Source organism: Fragaria vesca, unplaced genomic scaffold (genome assembly GCF_000184155.1).
Source record: "Fragaria vesca subsp. vesca unplaced genomic scaffold, FraVesHawaii_1.0 scf0513160_u, whole genome shotgun sequence".
Classification (NCBI taxonomy): domain Eukaryota; kingdom Viridiplantae; phylum Streptophyta; class Magnoliopsida; order Rosales; family Rosaceae; genus Fragaria; species Fragaria vesca.
In genome coordinates this window covers 588,173-600,223 of record NW_004443448.1, presented here as the reverse complement: position 1 = coordinate 600,223, position 12,051 = coordinate 588,173, and the positions used below count along the sequence as shown (strand labels likewise).

Below are 12,051 nucleotides of genomic sequence, written 5' to 3'. Positions count from 1 at the left end.
CTTTTTCTGATTCGGCCTCCCCCCTTGTTCGGCTGCTCTTCTCATTGAAATAGGTTAGTGAACCTATTTGTCACGTCCATCACCAATCCAACTAGGATTAGGGGTCCTAATTAAGCCCAATTATCTCATTTTCTTTGTTTGACTTCAAAACACCTAAAAACAAATAAAGTTAATTAAAAATAGGAAAACATCACAAAATAAATAAGTAATAAGAATAATTAGCATGATAAAAGTCGCACAAATATGCGACTATCAAAATGCCCGGATGCAATGCAAACAACTAAGAGTACACAATTTCCTCAACAATTTTGAATAAACAATCAAGATCGAGGCCTGCATGTTATATATCCCGGCCGTTTTGAATAGATGCAAGAGTAGAAAACTTAGCTTTGGTTTAGTTACGGGATTTGCTGCATTTGCTGCATTCTTACTTCCATGCAAACAACAAACATGATGCTGGAGATGCCGAGCGGGTGGCCAAAGTAAGATGTTGGGTGTCCAGACCAACTTCCTCTCAACGAGAGCACCAGCCAGAGAACGGAATCACATACTCCTCAGCAGTGGCCCAGGATTTCAACCCTGGTTGGGCTTGAACTTCCTAACCAAGAAAAAAAACAGTGGACAATCTCGACGGTGCGAGAGAAATTTATTAATTGAAAGAAAATGATACACCTAGTCAAGGGGGGACATAATGAGCCTTTACCCCTCCAATGCATATGCAAAATTATAGTACAAACTAAATTATTAAAATAAACGTGCAATGCAATACAATCAGATAACATAAACTAACTAAAACTAACTCTACGAGTTGATGAAGCTTCAAACTCTTTAATCACCTCCTCATTGGTAACAGATTCAGCATACGCTTTCTCAATGTGAAGGACCATACAATCACCAAGGTACTCATCTCCCATTTTACTTCTAAGTTTATTCTTAATGATGTTCATAGCTGAAAATGCCCTTTCAGTGGTAGCAGTAGAGACATGAATAGTCAAAACTAAACAAATCAATCTATAAAGCATAGGGAAAAATTCAGACTTCCTTGTTTGAACCAAGGTGTGGCACAAGTCAGAAATGGACTTCATATTTTTGAATTTAGGATCATTACGCATATCTATCTCATAAAATGCACACTCTGATTCTAGAGCATACATTTCACCATCATCAAAATTTTCAGGATAAAACTGCTTTGCAAGATTGCAAACATCTTCACATTTAAAATTCCTGAAGTTATCATGAGGATCCAGAGTTGAACTAAGTATAAGGAGTTGTGATGCTTCTTCTAAGAACCTTCTATTCAACTCACTCAACTGAAAATCAATCACAACATTGAAAACCTCTATACGGTAATGATGCTCAAATGTAATGAAATTCATTTGCTGACAAGCCCGACCCATACCATCCTTATAAGAAGCATTCATGTTAGGCATATCAAGATCATGCTTTTCACAAAATGATTCCACACTGCATACCAAATCATTCCAGCATTCATCTCTCATATCTTGAAGAAGTGACTTTGTATGTCTAACAAAGTTCATAGCATGCACAAAGTCGAGATTTTTTCACTGCAATGTTTGACAAAGAACTTCAGTAATTTTCATAACTTTGTTCATTAGAAGCAAACAGAACACAAAATCAAAAGTCCTCAACTTCCTTAAAACAACCTTAGCTTGTCCTTGCAATTCCCTAGGTGCGTGATCAACCATATCAGTAAGAGTTATCTTTTAGAACTAAACAATTTAATAAGAGCCTTAATAGAACGGGAATATGAGCTCCAACGAGTAGCACCAGCTCGTTGCAAAATACAAATTTGGTTAGCACCACTACCTGTTTGAAGTTCCCCACAAGCTACCAAATTTGCAATTTCCTCCTTTCTCACCTCTTTTAATGCAGAATGCCGCTTAGCAGAAGAATCAAGAAAATTCACAATAAAACTCAAGGTAGAAAAGAATTCCCAAATGTCATGCACTCCTTGAGCTGTAGCATTTAATGTCAACTACAAACGGTGAGCAAAGCAATGCACAAAATATGCATATGGACACTCTTGAAGAAACAATGATTTCAATCCATTAAAAATACCCCTCATATTACTAGCACCATCATACCCTTGACCACGCATATTTCTCACTTGAAGATTATACATAGTAAGAACTTTCGAGATCTCATTTTTAAGAGTTTGTGAGGTAGTGTTAGGAACACTCACAATCTTAAAAAATCTTTCTCGAATAAGGCCTTGAGAATCAACAAATCTCAGAATAATTGCCATTTGTTCCTGACTAGAACTGTCAACTGCTTCATCAACAAGAATACAATATTTGGAATTCCCAACTTCATCACGTATCTTGCCCCTCACTTTGTTACCAAGAATATTTAGGAGCTCTTTTTGAATTCTTGGACTAGTGTACATAGCATTTCTAGGAGCATTTCCCAAAACAACTCTCTCCACCTCCACACTCATTCTTGAAAAGGATTTTATGACTTCCTTGAAATATCCTTGATTCAAGGAATCTTCAGATTCATCATGCCCTCTAAAAGGAGCTCCTTGATTAGCTAGCAATCTAGCAGCCTCTATTGCAGCCTTAAGCCTTAATCGGTTGTCTTCCACATCCTTTAGTGATCTTGACTCAAGAATTGTTTCAATATGCTTTTTTGGGTTTCTTAACAAATCCTATTTTTGCATTGCAGAATTATGTGGAGATGTAATGCCTCATACATGTTTCATCAACATATTATCACTAACACAAACTCTCTTCCAATTTCTAAACCCTTCAACAGTGAATGTGTGATTTTTCGAATTTTCAGTGTCAAAAAGAAAACAAGGAAAGCAATATGCTTTATCAAGAGCAATTGAATACTCAAGCCATGGATTATTCTTGAACCAAGAATACTGAAATCTACGTTGTTGATCCCCATGTTCTGATAATGGAAACACTAACTCAGGTTGAAACGGCCCCAACAAAATATAGGCTTTTCGAACACTATCACGCTCATTTACTGGATATTTCCATATAGAAGAAAGTAATCCAAGATCACGTTCAAGAGCATTGACCCTATTTGGTGGCTCTACAGATTGTGGTGGATCATCTATATTTGGAGACTCTGAAGGTTGAGGTGGATGATCAATGTTTGGAGAAGATATGGAAGGATTAGAAATCGAATTTGAACTTGAAGAGGAGACATTAGTTCTTTGAAACCATCCAGTAATTTTTTTTAATCGCTTCGGTTTTGGCCCTGTATTCGACATTTTACTCTAACACCTATTGATTAAAAGACATGTTTATATTAGACAAACCCATAGTTCATTCAAAATCATTAGGCATGCTTTATACTTCATATAGAAAGACACAAAGTAAGAGAGACAAACCTGAGAGCGGAGAACCAGTGAAAATAATGGGAATCCAACCAAGTTCTTACTTCATAGCTCTTCCGCTTTAGTTGCCATTCCTACCAATACACCATTCAGTATTAGAGAAACAAAATATTGCCAATACACCATAAATCATAATTCCCTGCATCTATGATGCTTAGCCTCCAAAATCAATCCTAGCCTCCAAAATCAATCAACACTTCACAGGACAACAGGTCAACAACAAACTTAGAAATCGAAACCCTAACTCTATTCAACACTCTAAATTTCAACAAATCGTATTCATACACATCAAATTCCGAACAATTATAATAACAGTAACAACAAATCAACAATTCAATACACTCTTGAGTCTTGATTAAGGAGAAGCAAATCTATTAAAGTGAGAAAGACTGAAAGAGGACTCACGGAGCCACGGAGGGATTAACAGAGGTAAATGGGGGAGCGACTGGAGGTTTGGAGCCGTCAGCCGTGGAGGACTAGAGGGCCTGGAAGCTGCGACTCGGCGAGACTGCGACACTGCTAGTCGATGTGAGACAGACACTGACAGTGAGAGGAAGAGAGAATGAGAGAAGAGAAGAGATGCTGAGAAGCCTGAGATCAATGAGATGAGATGGCCAGATGGGTGTCGCCACTCGCCGGTCGCCGTCGACGGTCGACTAACAGAGAAAGAGAGAGATGAACTGATGAACTGATGAACTATTGAAGCAGTGGGGACTGGGGAATTAGGATCAGCCGATTAGGGATTTAGGGTGTATCAAAAAAAAACATGGGCTTGGGGTTGGGGCTTGGGGAATATAACAACAAAAAAAAAAAATAAGTATACATCTTAGTTTTTTTTTTTTGGCCCAAAATTCTTGGTTGGGCTTGAGCCCCACCAGAGTATATGCTGCGTCCGCCCTTGCTCCTCAGAGCCTGCAAGACTTGCATATTCTGGTGAATACCTCTGGTATCCCGATGATTGGATTGAGCTTTGCCAATGATGCTTGATGCCGTGTGCTTAACTTGCAGACCAGACCGGCAAGGTCACCGAGTGAGACATAGCTGGACGGCAGGCCGTGATGAAATCCTAATCAAGATTTTCGAGTCTTATGCCTCGTTAGCGAATGTCACCGGGAGGCTGGTCGTTGAGTGACCGCCCGAATTGGATCAGGCCCCTTGCATCGCAGATCGAATGGGATCACATGGGTACCGGAGATTAGGAGGCCAGATGAGTCTTGACCATGTTGATTGGACAACGCCCGGCTGCAGAAGTGATGAACGTTGCCGGTGAAAGTCTTCGGGATCCCGTCGACATAGATGGCTAAACTATTCACGTGACCGCATGAACTCATCATGATCTCGGTGAAACACTTGTGGCTGCCCAAAAGCGTCGGTCAGAGCAGTTTTGGTTGCTCTTGGGGACGACTCGGTGATGAAGGGCTCCTGGGCGGGTCAAGCAATTTTGCCTGATGGCTGGGCCAGGTTTGGGGCTGCATACCGGACACCATGGGCTGACTTCATGCATGAACCTGCTGGGTAGCCTGCTGTCCCACTGACTGAGCTACCTACTGAGCCCTGGGATTGGGGACGGCCTGATGGCCCTATAGCTCTCATGGACATGAGTGACTTACCTCTTGGAGGCAGAGCAACATGACTTTTCGTAACACTTCCCACAGACGGCGCCAATTGTTTTTGCAAGAACCTGTAGGCTATGTAGAAGCATGGTAGAACATACATACACACAAAGACACAACATTTATAGTGGTTCACCATGCCATCGGAGGGCATGGCTACATCCACTTGAATCTACTATCATAAGGCCTCAATGCCTTAGTTGTTACAAGTGTGGAGTTGAGTCGGGAAGGAGTTGGATTAGTTGAGAGAGATATTTTTCTACATATGAGAAGTCTTCCTTTTATAGATAAGAAAGGTTCCCTTACATATTATACTTCCGATGTGGGACTAATTACATATATATATATATATTCTCATGGTGTCTTCTTGTGGAGCTTAGAGGAGCACTTTCCCGTTGTGGCATTGATGATCCTTCACCATGACAGGGTAGCCCGGATGTCGGTCTACCGGAAGTATGTCGAAGGCGGGGCCTGCCATGGCCGGAGCACGGTCTACGAGGTCGTTGCTTATACATCGTATCTACAAGTTTCTTGACTGGTCTATGGGCGGAGAAGGTAGTTTCTTATTACCGACAACACCACATCATTTTGAGTGTGTTGACATCATTCAGACAACAAATCTAGGCCCTTAAATGTTTTTAAATCCAATGGTTCACAACATGTGTAAAAATTTATGTAAAATATGATGTCCCTTGATTTTGATCCTTAGTATATATGCATGTAATGTGACATAAATAACCAAATCAAAATACTGTATATTAATTGTTCGGTTTACTAGCATTATAAGACTTTCGTTATTTAACAAAACAAGAAATGGTTAGAACAGACATCATGCGCAAGGTGCCGATACGGGCGCAAAGCCCTACTTTTTTTTTTTAAATTTTTTTTATATTGAAAACAGTAAATAAGTAACAGCTAAATCAACACAAACACAAGCTTGACTGTTTAAGCTTAGCTTGGGATCAAGCTTCACTAAACCAGAGACGACATAGACAGGTCCACATCAATTCAATTCCCTTTGTTTGATAATCACTTGCAAAATAAATGGGTTTGCTTCTGTTGCTTATGAAGTCTCTCACTTTCTGTTTATGGACAACCCCCAATTGAGAGACGGCCAAAGCTTCAATACCCAACACCATGTACTTGTCTGAAAAGCCTCACCCAATTGATTTTCACAAAAACGACGAAGCAGACATGATGATCGAGGTGGTCTCGAGTGAGGATCTCTCGCAGACCCATCACCCAAATCATCATCAGCATCATCAGCAGCCTAACCAATTGCTGCTACTGGGTGACAGCAGCGGGGAGGACCACGAAGCGAAGCCGCAGCAGCAGAAGAAAAGAGCCGAGACATGGGTGCAGGACGAGACTCGGAGTCTGATAGCTCTGCGGAGAGAGATGGACGGCTTGTTCAACACTTCCAAGTCGAACAAGCATTTGTGGGAGCAGATTTCGGCGAAAATGAGGGAGAAAGGGTTCGACAGGAACCCGAATATGTGCACTGATAAGTGGAGGAACTTGCTTAAGGAGTTCAAGAAGGCTAAGCATCATCAGGATAAGGGGAGTGGGTCGGCCAAGATGTCGTATTATAAAGAGATTGAGGAGATTTTGAAGGACAGGAACAAGAATGGGCAGTATAAAAGTCCTACTCCACCCAAGGTTGATTCTTTCATGCAGTTTTCGGATAAAGGTATTGGTCCTTTACTCCTTTACTAAATGTGGTTTGTATAGTTTGAGCTAAGTGATTCAATATTGGTGAAAGAATTTGGGTTCCAGTTTGCTTTGACTTGTGTTGTTAGAGGGTGTACATATTTGAATTCATGTTCTCCCAATTGGTGGTGTTTAGTGCTTACTGTTACTATGAAACAGATTGGTGGAAATTCAATGTACTAGGGGTGCTCTTGGTATCTTGAACTTATAAATGTTACTGTATCTGGAATTTGGTCTTCAAAGTGCTGAGTTCTATGCTTCTTGGAGTGGTAGCGTTTAGTTATGATTAATCTATATGGACACTATTAAGATATGAAAAATATCGGAAAGTTATCTGATATTATATGGATTTTGAACTGCTCTGGATTGTTGGGGATAGGCGTCGGCTTAGGCCTGGATTGTTTTTCATACGACATTGCACTTAACTACGATTCACACTTTCAATTCATCTTTTGCTTAAATAAATGGACGGAGATATTGGGGAAGAAGTGGTAAAAGAATTTCTGGATTGACAAGTGGTATGGGTTTGGAAATGTACTCCTTTTGTTGTGATTTTTTGTATATGATATACTCATAAAAGGTAAATAAGGTTCTACCACCGTAGTGCATTGGAGTTGTCTTTCTATTGTCTTCTGATTGTTGATCATAGAGATGTTATTTAAAATACTGGTAGAATCCTGTAAACAAGGAATTATTTCATATGGAATTACTTTCCTTCTAATGTTCTTTAGCCTTTTTTGCTTTGAAATTTCTGCTAATGTGCTGTCGTTCCTACAATGGAAAAGTTGGCAACAAAAACTATGCCGTCGTCCTTCTGTCACAAACCCTTTCTGTCTCCATTATGTTTTGATAACATTAGAAAGATCATTGATTCATTTCTTGATTATGCAGGGATGGAAGATACAAACATTTCCTTTGCACATGTGGAAGGTAGCTGCTTATGTAATTTGAGTTTCAATACTCTACTTGCATGCATCTATTTCATCATCTAACTTTGCCTGCTTACTCATAAACACTTTATAAATTGGTTGCTTACAAGCTATCAGGAATTAAACAGGAGATTAAGGTTAAGCAGATGCAGGTATTTATAGTTTTGATATGAAAGTATAATTTCTTACAGAAGTAAGAAAGAAAATCCATGTAGGATATTGTTATCATTACAATAGACAGAAATCAAAGTCTAATGAACACTCATCAAGTGATAACTACCATAAAATAACAAGTGAAAATATTGGCAATGCTGACTTCTGTATGTGCGTGAAGAAGGTGCAAAATGGAGAAATACACTATGTTTGAGTGTTACGAATCCTTTCTATTTCTATATATCTTTTTTGTCTCAAGACTGACCTGTTCTTTCTCTATTTTTGACTTGCTCGGTGTGCAGCTAATGGCAGGCCAACACTCAATCTCGAGACAGGTTTGGACCATGATGGTCATCCTCTTGCCATTACTGTAGCTGATGCAGTTGCAGTGAACGGAGGTGCACCTTGGAATTGGAGAGAAACCCCTGAAAATGGTAAGTCAACTAAATTGAAGCACAGTTTTTCAATTAGCATCTGGTTGATGTATTTATGCTTCGAATATGTTGGACTTTTCTTCATCAAATGTGACTATTTCTCTATGACTGTTATTTCAATTCTTTGCCCCCTTGGCAGGTGGGGAGAATCAATCATATGGAGGGAGAGTCATAGTAGTAACCTGGGGTGATTATACTAGGAGGATAGGAATTGATGGCTCAGCAGATGCCATTAAGGAGGCCATCAAGTCTGCTTTTAGGTTGAGAACAAAACGTGCCTTCTGGTTGGAGGATGAAGACCAGATTGTCCGAAGTCTTGACAGGGACATGCCTCTGGGAAGTTACACCCTTCATCTTGACGAAGGTATATGTTTTGTATTGACAATGATAATTGTTAGATACTTCTTAAGCAGCAGTAAAGTCATAACATCATTTTGCAAATTTTCATCAAAACTGATATTGTTTGCGGTAATTGATATGATGAGAACTTTAAAGGTGCCAAGACAAATACCACATTATTTAGGTTGAAGTCGACGTGGTCATGTACTTTTGAAGGTGCCTTTGGATAATGCATTTGAAAACGTGTTCCCTGTGCATAATGAGAACTTGATGCTGAATGTCCAAATTTCAGGTATGGCCGTGAAAGTTTGCCTGTATGATGAGCCAGACAACATACCGGTACATACAGAGGAGAAGATTTTTTACACTGAAGATGATTATCGTGAATTCCTAACCCGTCGTGGGTGGACATGTTTGCGGGAGTTTGATGGGTATAGAAATATTGAAAATATGGATGATCTCCGACCTGGTGCAATATATCGTGGTTTAAGTTGAGGGCAAAGCATGTGTCTTTATATTATTTTCTCCTTGGATGCGGGTGGATTTGGTGTGTTCAATTATGTAGATTACTCCATTTGTACGGTAGATAGAACAATAACCAAGAGCTGGTACAGATTCTGTTCTTGCACATAACCTGTAAATGTCTTTGTTTTGAGTTACAAATTGGGATGTGAAATCCACAAACCCCGAATTGAAATTCATATACATTTTTTTTTTTTGGTAACTTAAATTTTGTCTTTTAGTGAATTAAATTTTGTCTTTTTTATGAATTTGTTAACTAAAAAAAGGAAAAAAAGCGTGGAGATTTCACAACCCAAAAAGTCTTGTACATTTCATTCTGACCAAGAATATCTCCACACCCCAAAAAGTCTTGTACGTTTCATTCTGACCAAGAATTTTAGCACTCAGTCGTGATCTTGTGGAGTCGCAGAGTAGAAATAGTAAGACTTCCACACCCAATCACCAACTGACATATTTTCCAGGGATCGATTTTATCATCTTTTTCTTCTCTTTCTCATCTCGATGAGAGAAAATACAATACAAACTACTACAAGCAAGTCAGCCTAGCTTTAGACACGCTCAACTAGAGCCTGAGTTTCGGTAACAAAATTGGCTTTATGTTAGATGTGAGAGTCAGGAATCTTTGCCAATTCTACCATACTTTGTTCGAGCCCATCAGAACTGTAACCTGTAGATAGATTTTGCAGTTTCTGCCATAATGGTTAGCTGCTGCTGAAAGAGTGCAGCAACATGTATTTTGCAGAACTGTAACCTGTAGATAGATTTTGCAGTTTCTGCCATAATGGTTAGCTGCTGCTGAAAGAGTTCAGCAACATGTATTTCATGGTGTTTTGTTTTCCTGTGGCTTGATTGGTTTATCTGACTGGGAGGCTGAAAACTGAAGACATGGTTTCCTTTATTAGGAGGCTGAAAAGTATGACAGAGTTAAAGATCCGGATGGAATTGAAACTTACATCATGGAATTGTATACAAAACATCAAACTCACATATTATACATGCACCCGAAAAATTTGATAACATTCATCTTACTGAGAACATCTTGCAAATAGATAGTACTAGTACATCAGCATCAACTTTTCGAACTATTAACAAAATGTGAACAGAAAGATTCACAACACCAAAGTCTAGGAGGACAAATGGAATCCTATTCCTCATCCCATTCGTCATTCTTGTAGGATACCAGATCCTATTCCTCATCCCATTCGTCATTCTTGTAGGATACCAGAGTGTTCACCTTGTGAATCTGCATAGAGCCAACAAACAAATCCATAATCAGCAAAACAGTTCGATCAACAAATAAAAAATCAGAGACGAAACTACAATGACTCAAACTTGCCTTGGTGTCAAAGGAATGCAGTTTCACCATTTGTGGATTGGCTATCAGTTTGGGATCACTCTCCACCCAAGTGAATGGGACTTGAAGATCCTTATCAGTGTATGCCAGAACATCAAAAACACCTAAAACAAGAATCAGATCGCATGAGCACAACAAACACAAAGAAATAGATCTTTTGGGCAGTGATAAAGCATTTGGAAAAACATGTATATGTGGTGTTTTCTTACAGGGTTCATCAAGGCATGGCAGGTAAGTAATGCTAGAAGCAATCTGCCTCATGATTGCTTGAATCTCCCTCATAATCTCCTTGTCACTCTTTTCCCTTGAAACACTTCACTCAAAACAATCAATTGCTTTAGTAAGGAAACGAAGGACATTTCAACACTCTTAAAAAATTTCACAACATTGAACTGACTCACCCCTTCTCGACAACCTCACTGTCGGTCTCAATACTAAAATTCCACCTCTCTAGAACCTCACCAGTAGCCTTGCTCATGATCACCAGAACAACCCTCTGTAACTTGCCAGACTCCAGCCATTCTAAACAAGATCCAAACATCAAAATGTGAGTGCCCAACAACAACATTTTCATTCAAATTCACACCCAAACAGACCCAGAACGAGAAATCCATACCAGAAAGCTGGGACGTCAGATTGGCCAGAAAAGATTTAAGACCCTCATCCTGGGTGAGCAACATAGGCAGCCCATATTTCTTGACCTTGACAAAACTCTCTTCAGGATACACTCCTCGATTGTACAAAATGCTATACAAAACCCCCAATTTCAAACCAAAATCAGTTTCAAGAATCAAATTTCACAACCCCAAAATCCCAATCGATAGCATAAACAACAAGAACAAGATCAAAGATCAATATCCAATGCCCATTACCTGTTCGCTGAATAGCCTGAGAGAAAAATCACAAAGAAAAACAACAAAACCCAGATCAGTGAGAAACCCAACAAAGAAATCGGCAATTAAAATCAAAGAAAACAATCATATGGGTCTGAATCAGAGAATTCCATTACCAAAAAACTCGCTGACAATGGCGGCGGAGCCACGCAGAGTGATGATGTCCTTGGTTGCGGTTCTTGATGAAGCCATTAGTGATTAGTGCGCAAAATCCAAAACCCAATAACGATTTCGATCCGATTCAAACTGGATCGAGAGAAAGATTACAACTTTGCAAAGCGATTGGGAGCGGTGTGTGGATTGAGAACGCTGAAGAAATAAGTAGAAATAGAATTTTAGGGCTTTTTGATTGAACGAAAAAAACGACAAGTAGTGGAATTGCAACGGCTATTTTCCTTTTTTCTATGTTTTCGAGGATCGAACGGTAATATTTTAAATTTTTGGGGTCCAGTCTGTATCGTTTACAAGCGGCCACGTGGTGAAGAGAAGGGTTTGTGTGTTTTGTGGCACTTTCGATGAATTATCTAAGCATTAAACACTTTCGAAACAAGTATCTAAGCATTAGTGTAAGGAAAATGCTCATTAGCCTTAAATTTAGAGATTTTTTTTCCCATCAATAAAATCAGATTCTAAAATTTCCATCAACCTATAGACTCTTTAAAGTCTTATTCCTATTAGCCAAAACTTCAGTTTTTTTCCTATTTTTATTGTCTAAAATACCCTCTCTCTCTCTC

General features: G+C 39.3%; 3 protein-coding genes across 3 annotated transcripts; 1 reads left to right on the top strand and 2 right to left on the bottom strand.

Moving 5' to 3' along the window:
* Positions 1 to 785: 785 nt before the first annotated feature.
* On the bottom strand, positions 786 to 3,244 carry LOC101293653. The gene is made up of 3 exons (XM_004310138.1): positions 2,747 to 3,244; positions 2,106 to 2,668; positions 786 to 1,464 (listed from the first exon to the last, which is right to left on the bottom strand). Exons 1-3 carry the CDS (start codon positions 3,242 to 3,244, stop codon positions 786 to 788), a joined length of 1,740 nt encoding a protein of 579 aa, XP_004310186.1.
* A 2,759-nt stretch (positions 3,245 to 6,003) lies between these two features.
* On the top strand, positions 6,004 to 9,237 carry LOC101293843 (trihelix transcription factor GT-1-like). The gene is made up of 5 exons (XM_004309982.1): positions 6,004 to 6,673; positions 7,585 to 7,623; positions 8,078 to 8,209; positions 8,349 to 8,573; positions 8,841 to 9,237. The coding sequence occupies exons 1-5, from the start codon at positions 6,121 to 6,123 to the stop codon at positions 9,041 to 9,043; spliced, it is 1,152 nt and encodes a 383-aa protein (XP_004310030.1). The 5' UTR covers positions 6,004 to 6,120; the 3' UTR covers positions 9,044 to 9,237.
* Positions 9,238 to 10,047: 810 nt separating this feature from the next.
* On the bottom strand, positions 10,048 to 11,686 carry LOC101293550 (mitotic spindle checkpoint protein MAD2-like). The gene is made up of 7 exons (XM_004309981.1): positions 11,434 to 11,686; positions 11,297 to 11,312; positions 11,041 to 11,171; positions 10,826 to 10,946; positions 10,634 to 10,737; positions 10,407 to 10,528; positions 10,048 to 10,313 (listed from the first exon to the last, which is right to left on the bottom strand). Exons 1-7 carry the CDS (start codon positions 11,507 to 11,509, stop codon positions 10,257 to 10,259), a joined length of 627 nt encoding a protein of 208 aa, XP_004310029.1. The 5' UTR covers positions 11,510 to 11,686; the 3' UTR covers positions 10,048 to 10,256.
* Positions 11,687 to 12,051: the final 365 nt, after the last annotated feature.